Source organism: Sciurus carolinensis, chromosome 10 (genome assembly GCF_902686445.1).
Source record: "Sciurus carolinensis chromosome 10, mSciCar1.2, whole genome shotgun sequence".
Lineage (NCBI taxonomy): Eukaryota > Metazoa > Chordata > Mammalia > Rodentia > Sciuridae > Sciurus > Sciurus carolinensis.
The window spans coordinates 69,046,093-69,059,431 of NC_062222.1; the positions used below are offsets into that span (position 1 = coordinate 69,046,093).

General features: G+C 36.7%; 1 protein-coding gene across 1 annotated transcript in view; it reads left to right on the forward strand.

The window, feature by feature from the left end:
- Hsd17b11 (hydroxysteroid 17-beta dehydrogenase 11) overlaps window positions 1-9,969 on the forward strand; it is a 33,227-nt gene extending 23,258 nt beyond the window's left edge. Inside the window, exons 6-7 of the mRNA XM_047567026.1 lie at window positions 6,587-6,703; window positions 9,228-9,969. Of these exons, the coding sequence (XP_047422982.1) occupies window positions 6,587-6,703; window positions 9,228-9,318 (208 nt within the window). The 3' untranslated portion in view covers window positions 9,319-9,969. The remainder of the gene's footprint in view (window positions 1-6,586; window positions 6,704-9,227) is intronic.
- The last annotated feature ends 3,370 nt before the right edge of the window (window positions 9,970-13,339 follow it).

Consider the following 13,339-nt stretch of genomic DNA (forward strand, 5'->3'; position numbering starts at 1 on the left):
ACTTAAGAACAGACCGGTCACCACTGAGAAGTCCAAATTTGAGAGTCTTTATTAAGCTGGCCAGCTGACTGTCTCACACAATGCCCCCAAAAATGGCTATTGGGAGAACAGCCCTGACCACAGGGTTGTAGAGGTTCTTATACCAAAAATCACATCAATCATAAGTGTCTGTTGCTATGATCTGAAATTACAAACTAACATCATGAGATCATCGACAGAGGGGGAAGTGGGTCAAAATGACCCTTACCTAGGTACAAACTAAAGAATGGTTGCTAACATCCACACAATCACCATTCACATGATACATTGGTTAGGAGCAATAGGAATCAAAAGAGAGCAATTTTTCTTTACATAGGAATTGTCATTCTGTATTGTTAAACATGTCACACGAAGTAACTGATGATGGGTACAGAGACAGGTGTTCCCAGGTGTTCCCATGGGAGAAACTTATTTCTTGGATAACATGGAGTTTCAGAGCAAAATGGAATCTGTTTAGTTAATTCCCTTATAGTCTGGCCTATAACATTCTCATGGAGTCAGATCTGTTAGCCCATCACACTGGGTTCAAATTCCCAAACCAAAAAAAAAAAAAAAAAAAAAAAAAATTAAGTTACACTTGTATAATATAGCTGTATGAAGTACCAATATGTATATTTCCATTTAATCCTCACATTGCTGATAGAGTGCTGCTCCTGGCCTGTTTTCATTCAGTGATGTCATGGTGGCAGCTTAAAGTCAGCATAGTGGGAGTACTTTTACTGTGGAAATCAGCAAATACTACAAAACTGGGATTTTTGACCTCTGGAGAGCCAGTTCTTAAACATTTACCACCATACCACTGCCTTATCCCTGTTTTTCAAGTAAAGAAACAACAAAAGCAAAAACCTGAAAACTTTAAAGCATTGAAATGTTTTTCCCTAGATTACTCAACTACTTAGATGATAAAGTAAATAATCAAACAGTCCACCTAACTAAAAATACTCTCCCCTAAGTATTCCTCCTCCCCTACGTGTCCTTTTTTTTCCACCTGAACAAATTGGTACAAAGTGGTTTTGTATTGTTTCTACAAAATCCATTATGAATGTTTGCTTAATAGGATTTGCAACTGATTGACATTAGATTGTTGCGGGGAAATGTTTCCAGGTTCTGACTTTTAAGTGATTATGATTTTATTCTACCAACAAATTGAATTTTTCCTAAAAGTCTTTTATTTTGGTCCTTTTATTTTTTTTTATTAGAGCATTATAGCTATACATAGTAGTTGGGTTCATCTTGACAAAATCTAAAATGCATAAATTTGATTTCAGTTCCCATTCCCACACTTTCCTTCCCCTCCTCCTCCCCCATTTCTTCCTCTATTCTGTTTGTCTTCCTTTTGCTTATTTATTATTTTTATTCTTATTTTCTACATACTCAAAAGTTGAAATTCCCTGTGGCATATTTATAGATACACATGATAATGTTAAATTCATTTCATATTTCCTCCCCTTTCCCATCCCTCCTGATCTCCTTCTTCTGTTCTACTTATCTTCCCTATATCTTCTTAATATCTGACCCTCACCCCCTTCTTTCCCTTATTTTGCTCTAGCTTCCACATATGAGTGAAAACATTCAATCCTTGATTTTCTGAGTCTGGCTTATTTCACCTAGCATGATGTTCTCCATTTGCATCCATTTACCAGCAAATTCCATAATTTTATTCTTTTTTGTGGCTGAGTAAAACCCCATCATGTATGCAAACCACATTTTCTTTTTTTTTTTTTTTTTTTTTTTTAACGTTTACATAGGGTAATGATGTTTATTATATTTTTCCCCTCCACCCCACCCCTCCCACCCCTCCCACCCCTCTTTTCCCTCTACACAGTCCTTCTTTCCTTCATTCTTACTGCTCTCCTTAGCCTAACTCTAAACCTAACCCTAAACCTAATGCTAGCCCGTCCCACCCCCCATTATATGTCCTCATCCGCTTATCAGCGAGATCATTCGTCATTTAGTTTTTTGAGATTGGCTTATCTCACTTAGCATGATATTCTCCAATTTCGACCATTTGCCTACAAATGCCATAATTTTATCATTCTTCATTGCGGAGTAATATTCCATTGTATAAATATGCAACAGTTTCTTTATCCATTCATCAACTGAAGGGCATCTAGGTTGGTTCCACAATCTGGCTATGGTGAATTGAACAGCAATGAACATTGATGTGGCTGTATCTCTGTAGTATGCTGATTTTAAGTCCTTTGGGTATAGGCCAAGGAGTGGGATAGCTGGGTCAAATGGTGTTTCCATTCCAAGCTTTCTGAGGAATCTCCACACTGCTTTCCAGAGTGGTTGCACTAATTTGCAACCCCACCAGCAATGTATGAGTGTTCCTTTTTCACCACATCCTCGCCAACACCTATTGTTGCTTGTATTCTTGATAATCGCCATTCTAATTGGGGTGAGATGAAATCTTAGGGTAGTTTTGATTTGCATTTCCCTTATTACTAGGGATGTTGAACATTTTTTCATATATCTGGTGATTACTTGTACATCTTCTTCTGTGAAGTGTCTGTTCATTTCCTTAGCCCATTTGTTGATTGGATTATTTGTATTCTTCGTGTAGAGTTTTTTGAGTTCTTTATAGATTCTGGAAATTAGCGCTCTATCTGAGGTATGGTTGGCAAAGATATTCTCCCACTCTGTAGGCTCTCTCTTCACATTTCTGATAGTTTCCTTTGCTGACAGAAAGCTTTTTAGTTTGAATCTATCCCAGTTGTTTATTCTTGCTTTTATTTCTTGTGCTATGGGAGTCCTGTTAAGGAAATCTGATCCTGAGCCAACAAGTTGAAGATTTGGACCTACTTTTCTTCTATAAGATGCAGGGTCTCTGGTCTGATTCCGAGGTCCTTGATCCATTTTGAGTTGAGTTTTGTGTAGGGTGAGAGATAGGGGTTTAGTTTCATTCTATTGCATATAGTTTTCCAGTTTTCCCAGCACCATTTGTTGAAGAGGCTATCTTTTCTCCATTGCATATTGTTGGAACCTTTGTCTAGTATGAGAAAATTGTATTTATTTGGGTTTGTGTCCATGTCCTCTATTCTGTACCATTGATCTACCTGTCTATTTTGGTACCAATACCATGCCGTTTTTGTTACTATTGCTTTGTAGTAGAGTTGAAGATCTGGTATTGCAATACCCCCTGCTTCGCTCTTGCTACTGAGGATTGCTTTAGCTATTCTAGGTTTTTTATTCTTCCAGATGAATTTCATAATTGCTTGCTCTATTTCTGCGAGGTACATCATTGGGATTTTAATTGGAATTGCATTGAATCTGTATAGAACTTTAGGTAGTATAGCCATTTTGACGATATTAATTCTGCCTATCCAGGAACATGGGAGATCTTTCCATCTTCTAAGGTTTTCTTGAATTTCTTTCTTTAGTGTTCTGTAGTTCTCATTGTAGAGGTCTTTCACCTCTTTTGTGAGATTGATTCCCAAGTATTTTATTTTTGCAAACCACATTTTCTTAATCCATTCATCTATTCATGGGTATCTGGGCTCATTCCATAATTTGGCTATTATGAATTGTGCTGCTGTGAACATTGAAGTGAGTCTATCACTATAGTATGCTGATTTTAGTTTAAGTATTGAGGAGTGGGATAGCTGGGTCAAATGGCAGTTCCTTCCTAGTTTTCTGAGGACTCCCCATACTGCTTTCCAGAGCAGTTGTACAGTTCCACCAACAGTGTATCAATGTACCTTTTTACCCACATCCTCACAGCATTTATTATTTGTATTCATATTGTAGAGTAAGATGAAACCTTAATGTAGGTTTGATTTGCATTTCCATGATTGCTAGAAATGTTGAAAATTTTTCATTTACTTGCTGTCTTTTAGTCTTTTTAAAATCACGATATTGGGTGTGGTGTTTCATACCTATAATTCCAGCAACTTGGGGAGGCTGAGGCAGGTAGATCACAAGTTCAAGGACAGCCTGGGCTACTTAGTGAGATCATTTAAATAAGTAAATTCAAATAAATAAATAAATTTAAATAAATAAATAGGACAGGGGTATAATTCAGTGGTAAAGCACCCCTGGGTTCAATCCCAGTATCAAATTAATTAATTAAAAATGTTATTAGATAGTCATTGCATTTCAAAGAAAAGACACTAAGAACTTTAAGAAAGCAGGTCACTAAGAAAAGTTCAGTCAATGCCGCATGATTGGCAGGTTAGCAAGGCCACAGTGAGCAGAAGGGAGTATGCTATGCTATGAACACAGGTGTTTATGAGCTTGGGAATATGGAAGGCTGGTAGCAATATGCTACAAAGAATTTCACTCTGAATGCTTTTCAGGGTACCATAGGCTTCAGTTTCTGGATTCATCCTCCATGGCACCCATACTTGACTACACTACCAACCAAAGGACTGCTTTGTTTCTTCAAGCTTCCATTTGCCTTTGACTATTTTTTTTTTTTTTTTTTTTTGCGGTGCTGGGGATCAAACTCAGGGCCTTGTGTTTGCGAGGCAAGCCCTCCATCAGCTGAGCTATCTCCCCAGCCCTACCTTTGACTTTTGACTCCATTTCATTTTTACATTTCCTCTCCTGTTTACTTTCCAAGCTTCTCATAAATAATACTGTTGTTTCAGAGTCTCATGGTAAACATGGTCTTCTAATAAATGACTGAGAATGAAAGATTGTATAGTGTTTTTAAGCTATCCTCTCCTTCCTGGATCCAGTCACCATGCTTGCTTTTAAGAACAAAGCTACACTTCTCAGTAGTCTAAATTTTACTTTACAACTTATTTTTTCCCTCTTGAATGAACTATTCTGTATTTATTTCTAGACAACGTCATATAATACTTTTTGTAATACTTCTTTTAAGTAATCACACATATTTAAAATCTGCTTCCCCAAAATGTTAGCCTCTCTGTTTGGTGACATTGGCAAATTTCATTAGTGTATTTAATTATGTGTCTCTTTTTTCTAAGTGATTAATAAAACATTAAAAACTGACAAACTCTTATGACCAACAACCCTTCCTAAGTGTTCTTACCCTAACACCCAGGCTTTGAAAAACCACTTTTTAAAATTTGTTTTTAGTCATACGTGACAGTAGAGTGTATTTTGACATATTATACATACGTGGAGTATTCATGAAGTATTCTTGCAATTGTACCTGATGTGGAGTTACACTGGTCATGTATACTTATATGCTCATAGGAAAGTTATGTCTGATTCATTCTACTATCTTTCCTATTCCCATTCCCCCTCCTTTCCCTTCATTCCCGTTTGTCTAATCCAACATACTTCTATTCTTCCCTATACCCCCCTTATTGTGTGTTAGCATCTGCACATTAGAACATTTGGGCTTTGGTTTTTTGGGATTGGTGAAACTTTTGGGGGACCACTTACCAGTCTGTGGTGCAGGTACCCAGGTGGTTACACAGTGATAGTGTGTGACATGGAACTAAGTAACAAGGCTGAAAAGTAAATTAAGACCTAATGCATGTAAAAGTTCCATGTGGTGATCAAGGACCTAGAGCCAGGGGAATAACTGTATTTTATTTCCTCCTAAACTTTAGACTTCATTCAGTAAAGACACTTAGTGTATAACAAAACTTGTACACCAGTACCTGACTTCTTCCCCAAAACTGCTGAAGCTTTAGAAGTGAACTTGTTAGTCCTAACCTATTTTTGAGTCCTAGTTGGTTCTATAATTATCATTCATAAAATAAAGTTTATAGTTGTCACGAGCACGTCGTAACACTTGCGGCCTGTACTGGATCGGGAACCGGGTAGGAATAAGATAACACTCACGTAGCCGGTCGTTGGTCCTCAGATGAGGTTTTATTGATGCTTGGTTCACAGCAAACGGCAATCAGTCATCGGAGTAACAGCATGCAGCGACCAGGGGCCTCGAGCTGGGGAGCACTGTCTTGTCACTTGTCGGCGGGACATAGTGACAGACTCTGTCGGTGGAGTAGTGCCCGCTCGCTCCTGATCAGTCTGCAGTTTATATAGTCACATCAAAACAAGTTCACACATTACCTCATTTGTTTTTCAAGTCCTGAATTCTGCAAATTCATCTAGTAAATATTTTTACCAGTTTTACCATTAAAACTAATGTAAATTTGGTGTAAACAAACTGCCAAATGTTTTTCTCAGTGACTGCATAGTCACTGTGTGCGTCACTGCTCGTGACTTTACTTATCTTAATGCTACACACACATTTTGTTTTGATCTATCACAGCAAACAACATGTTTTTTATAAGTTTCACAAAATGGGGTCAGAAAGCAAAATGGGAGTTGTTTGGTTCACTTCAGCAATGTTCCATACAATAGTGTCACCAGAGCGTTATAAAACTTCACTGAGATAACCTAAGTAGAGGTCTAGCACAATGCAGAGTACCTAATAAATGCTAAATAAATGGTTGTTATTAATATTAATGGTAAAGTGGCTATAATTTCTGAGCACCTTTGAGAGGCTGGCTGCCAAAGATCAGTTATGTTGAATCCTTTGGTAATTTCATTTGTTTAACAGCAAACCAAAGCTGAAATCTCAGTGAAATGTTTTGTTTCTGAAGTCTGCCTCTGATTTCAGTTTGGGACCCACCCTGGAACCTGAGGAAGTTGTAAATGAGCTAATGAATGGAATCCTGACTGAGAAGAGGATGGTTTTGGTTCCATCCTTTCTAAGGGTTTTATATGTCTTAGATAGGTAAGTAATGGTTAAGTTTGTCAGCATTAGAAGTGAACGTTTATCTCTTACATATTTTTAACTCATATTTACAACTAGACACTTGTTGTTAAAGTATAATTAGAGTTAAGTTAAAAACAATAGACTCAAAGATTTCATCAATTTTTTTAAAACCACACAAAATTAATCAGAGAAGCAAGATTGGTGTAGCTATTGAGTAAACCAATTGAATCATGTCCTCATGTTTTTATATTTGTTTTGTTTTGTTTTTAAGTTGTCTATTTCTAGAAGTCTTGTCTTTTTAATTAATGACTATGAAAAAGCATGTTTTAAAGCATTTTCACATAGCAAAATCATAGGACAATGAGATTAAAGAAGACCCTAGTTAGGTTTTAGATATTCATTCACAGATACCTTTAACCTTTTATTTTGTGGGAAATCATACTGAAGTATAGGAATTGCTGAATGATCTTTTATCATTTTGGAGACCCTTGAGCTTTACTACTTCCAGTGGGATCCATGGACTACCTGCATCAGTATCCCTGAGGAGTTTGTTAGAAATACAGAATCTCCTGATCTCCTGAATGAGAACTTGCTAAGATACCAGATGATTTGTACACATATTAAAATTCCAGAAGCTCTTCTTTGGAGCAGTAGCACTCAACTTTGGAGTTCATTGGAATTCACTTGGGAGATTTAAACAATGCTGATGCATAGACCTACTCCTCAAGATCCTGATTCAGTTGGTGTGGAGTGTGGGCCTAGGTTTTAGAGATGTAGCAACTCTCTGGGGGCTACTAATGTCAGCCCATATTGGAAACCTCTGGCTTAAAGACTACCTCCTCATGACACACATCCTATCGTGATTCACTCACTGGGAAAACAGTGTGGCAGGGAGGCTATTCTGGTAACTGGGGGAAAATGAAGAGGAGCCTTGAGTTATCTGGAAGAAGAAACCTCTTGCTGCCTGTGCCTAAGTTCAGGCTTTTCCAAGTTGGTGGAGATCAGGCTCACTAGGGAAGTCTATTTAAAAAATAGATTCCTGAATCTTAATTCTAGAAATTTGAATATGGGAAAATTGGGTTGGGATTCAGAAATACATGGACCAGCAATTGGACCAAAGATTATACTTTGAGAATTAATGATCTAAAATACCAAAAGAATTCAAGATTCAAGGTATAACATGTATCAGTCTTTCTAGCCCCTGCTACTAGAAACCATTGTTGAAAATGCCCTGGACATTTAGGTATAAAACTCCAGGTCTCCTTGATGGGAAATGAATGAAAACCTGTTTTTAGCATCATGTGTGTCACATTGCATAGAGAAACACTCAAGTGTTATGACCCTTTAGAATGTAACCCTCTGTGAAAAAAATTTTTGCCAATTTTTCATCCCTGTATCTATCTCCTATACTTTGAAGAGTGCCTGGCCCATAGAAAGCACTAAAGTCATTCTAATTCCTAGATCTTTAACATAAACTTTGTACTCTGGAGCTGAATGAAGCTGCGATTGGGACTTGCTGTCAACAGCAACACAGATGAGTTAGTTCAGTTTCTTCCTCTGTGAAATGGAAATATCAGTAAGACTATGAGGCTGAGAAGAGTAAATAAAACATTTAAAGTACTCTGTATACCATAAGTACACAATAAATGTTATGTGCTGCTATTTACTATTATTATTACAACTACTATTATTATCATTGCCTTAATTTCCCTCTGTGAGGGTTGGCTGTTCAATTTCCAAACCATATTTTAATGCCATCTGTCAGATCTTTGTATGTCATTACACTGACTTAAAATTCTGTTTCTCTCAAGCCCTTGGGAATGTTACAAGCTCCTAAATAGTCTTTTAACTATGTTAAGAAATGAGACATGCTACATGACCATTACTGTTTAAGACTTTTTTTTTTTTTAAATCAACACAAGATTCCTCACAGGAACACTTGTGAGATACATATTAATTTTTCCATTTACATGTGAGGAATTTAAACTCCAAGGTCTATTAATTTGTTCATGGTTATTCTCAAAATGAAGTGCATTATCTGCATTTCCATTTAGCAGTTCTATTTCCCCATTTAGTAGAACATTTAAATAATATTCTTAATTGTAAAGTATAAAATTAGCTTCTATTCTCACTTTTCATTGTCAGAATTCTTTTTTTAACCCTTTAGTATCTCAACTATTCTGTTTTTTGCCTCTTCTTAGATATTCTGAAAAAATATTTATTTCAAAATAAATATGTATAAACTTCAAAAATAAGTACATATGTGTATATATGTGTGTGTGTTTGTGTGTGTATGTATATATATATATATACACACATATATGTGTATATTTATAAAAAATATTCAGGTCACTCCTACCCTTTTGAAAAGGAAATGAATGTAATAGGAAAAAAACATATAGTACAAACTCAGAGTTAAAGTTCTTAATCCTGCCTAAGATGAACATGATGTGATTTAGGAGAAATTGAAGTATTTTAAAAGATGTTTTTCAAATGCACTTAATATTTATTTCCTAATTATTTTTATATGTCTTTTTTCTAGGCTTTTACCTCAGCGTTACTGGGAAATTTTAAAACGAAAGATAAATGTTAAGTTTGATGCAGTTGTTGGATATAAAGCAAAAGAACAATAAGCGCCTGGTTTTCTTGAAAACTGATTTACCAGGGTTAAGTTGATTTCATTTAATAATAATAATCAGAACTTTAATATTTTAAACTTTTTTTCCTAATTATCCTGTTTTCTTCAATGTCACCTTTTGGTACCATGGCATACTGGCTTATTACTACTTGTTCTTTAGGTAAAAGCTAACTTCATGTAATACGGACATAGACATTAAGAGTTTACCTTATGGAAAATGATGAGAAAAGAACAAAAGCAATTTCATCACAATAATTTTCCAAATTTTGTTACTCATCTAAAAGTTTGCAAAATTTGTGCTACAGATGTTTAAGATATCATATTTTTAGTGCACTTAACATGTTTTATAATTCACATATTTCCTTTTCTATTCTGTATAAAATCAGAAACTTCAAACTCCAAATATAACGAAGGATTACATATCTAGTAGCATTTCACAGTGAATTTATTGATCTTTCAAATGTTTCATCCTATATGTTACCACCCTCTCCTGAGAGACGCTTCACATTTTAAAGTCAAACATTTCAGCATAAGAAAAGTAGAGATGGATACGTGTTGCAAATTTAAAAGCATCACTGGGATTTAAGGCTGAGAATTGGGAGACAGTACTTATAAATGCAACAATAATAAATGGACCAAACATCAACTTTTGTTGTTTTCATCTTTTTGTCTTAAACAGAACATAACTTAATCTTCAAAGTAAAGAAAAATCAATTATATGATAAAAGGCCTTTCTTTAAGTGTCTAGAAATCTTGGGTATGAGATCAGACTATAAGTTCAGAAAAAATAAGTAGGGTTGTTGGGTTTCTACTAAAGAAAAATATTTTCAGACTGCCTCAGCACATGTACATGATGTACATGTACTTGATCTTTGTATGAGACAGTTCTATTCAAAAAACACAAAAGAACCACTCACTGATCCCTGTGAAATGTACCAGATGAGCAAATTTTAAGCTCAGAAATTTCAAGGTGACAAATTTTTATCCAGATTATAAACAGAAAATGTAACATGTACCAAGTGCTAACACATGACTTATCTTATTCAACAAGTCATCTCATCAGCATTACTGCAGATTATAAGAATCATGGTAATCTGTTTAAGGCAAGTTGTGCTAAGAATTCTACAAGATTTCTCAGAAGACATTGTTCCACATTACATTTCTCCCTGTTTTCCATTATTTACCTTATTCTAATACACAGAATTGAAATATAATTGCCATTGAACTACATTCTGCACTTAGTTGATGTATATACAGTAAGCTTCTAACTCACTTAGGAATAGTTTGTTGATTAAGTTATACCTGCACAAGCTTGCCTGCTAGTGAAGTAAACTAAGAGAAAGCCGTTAGGAAACCAGTAAGATCAGTTAGCATATACCAAGGTATACTGATAGCATTTCCCTTTTCCCAATAAACATGTTTTGGCTCCTAAAACACTCATCAGAAATTACCTGGATGAACTTTAACATTAACCATTATGAGAAATAAGTATCCTTCTTTGGATATTATATGACAGAATGGTAGTCCATTCCCATTTATGGAATGTTAACCAGGCACAGTTTGACATTTAATCCCATGGCAATCCTGTACAGTAGGATTATTAGAAGGACTTGAACTAGCTGTGGACGTGGCAGTGGACATAAAAACCCAGAAAAGGAGCCTTTGATTCTGAAGCCCTACTCTGCAGAAAAGAAATAATTTGTTGATGGAGGTTCTGTATTTTGTTCTCTGCATTTTTAAAAAAGCTTGTTCTAATTTACCAGCATTAAGCAATTACTCCTGAGACTCAAAGTTTGAAAACATTTAAACGTTATTTGAATGAAGTTAAGCCCTACTTGAAATCTCTCTCTCAATGGTTAGATGAGAAAATCCATCCAAGTCATCACTATTTACTTCTAAGGGTCACACCCAAAGAGGCTTACGTTGTCATTGGTTAAACTGAGAAAGACTCCAAGTTGGCAACAGTCATGATACTCCTGCCTTATGCTAAGGTGTCCTTTGACAGTCACAGCTCTCTTTGCAGTCAGAAACCCAGCTCCCTGGACAAACCACAAGGCCTTTCTTTGAGCCCCTGGCATCATTCTGAGGCCCTACCACAGCACGGCTAGGACTCACTGGCCTCTTTCCTTTCCCAGGCTTTCCCACCTCTCTATCTCCAGGCCACCATTCTTACTTGACAGAAATTAGTCTTTTTTTACTGTAAATGGGGATTAGAAAGAGTAGAAAATCTAAAACTAACCCTTAGTACATCTTCAACACCAACTTGACTGGTGACTAAATGGTGAAATTTTATTGTGAAGAAGGGAAACAATTATCAAGAACCAAATGTGCTTTGACAATTCTGTGTGGTAGACACCCTTAACCTCATTTTATAATTACTCTATCCCCGAGAAGTTTAAACAGCCTACCTAAAATTCTGCAACCAATTAGAAATCAAACTCAGGATAGATCCGCAGGCTTCTTGACCTATCAGAGAACCTCAGTGGAATTCTCAAGAGAGTTGAATAATTGTTCTAAGCACTCTCTACTTCTGACGCTGTCCAGCGGAGTCAATTTGGCGTGGGAGACAAACGAGTAGTGAGGCTCTTGAATTTGGAACGGTTTATTGGTGATTCAGGAAACCCGGGAACCCCGGTGCTTGAGGAGAGCCGGCTTATACCCCCTCCAGGAGCAAAGGGTAGGGCTAATGCCAGTTATGCGAAGATTAGGCGAGGAGCTAGCTGCCCAATCATGGTAAAGGTCAAAACGAGCAGGCACGATCAAGAGCACTGGGGAACACCTGTGCACGCGTTGTGCGTGGACTTAATTGAATACAGCCAATGATAAATCTCCTGGGTGTGCTTATGTTAATCAACCTCCTCACCACTGATGTGATCAAAACAACCTCTGGCTGGCTGCCAGGCACCATCTTGGCATAGTCCACATGGCATAGCCCCCAACATACTTCCATTTACCCAAACTTCCCTTGGAATTCAAACAATATTTTGAAACCAGCAAATAGAAATCTACAGTGGTAATAAACTGTTCAACCATGTTAAGATGGAATAAATGCTATAATGCAGAAGCCCATTATTCCTCCTGAAAGAGGCCCAGCCTGGCCTATTCCTATTATCACCACAGTCTAAAGTTTCCTGAAATCAAAATAAATACAAATAAACATTGGGAGAGTGTTAACTCACTCTGGACACTAAATTCTTCCCCAAAGTAGATAGGAATTTTCACTTGACTTGAGCACCAATCTGACTTTTACAAAAAGTTGATTTTTGTTTTGATATCTAGGATGACTAGGTCAAGCCCAGATTCAGGGAGATGTATCTTTTATTTACACAGTCTTTCCTACAATTTCAGGGGGCCTCATGCTGCAGAACAAGCCCTGGGCAATCTCATGCAAGCTAGCCGTTACTGAATTTACTGTTCCTCATCCACAAAAGGATTAAATTAAACTGCATAATCTATATCATCTCCAGTTCTGGTTAAATAAATGTCTTCAACTCAACATATGCAAAGTTTAGCAGCTTCTATACCTCATCTGTGTTCCCTAACAGACAATGACACTTACAAGTGCCCAAACCAAATGCCTGGAAAAAACAAAACAAAACAATGCACAGGACCGTCCTATGCTTTGTAAGAGGTTGCAGCATCCCTGGCCTCTACCCACTAGATGCCAGTAGCATGCCTGACTTATGACAATCGAAAATCTCTCCAGATATGCCTGTGTGTACCCTGTAGCACAAAAGCAACCCTAATTCAGAAACTTGTTAAGTTACAAGTTGGGGCTTCAGAATCAGACTTTCTGGGCTTAAATTCTCACCCCACCTCTTACTAGCTATGTGACTGTCAACGAGTTACTTTTTTTTGCCCTACATATCAATTCCTCACTTATACAATACAGATTTTAATGGTTTCTATCTCAAACATATCTTGTGAGGATTAAATAAATGGATATGCAAAGTTCTTAAATAGTCCCTGGCACATGGTCTGTGCCTAATAAATTCAGCCCATTATTATTACTATTA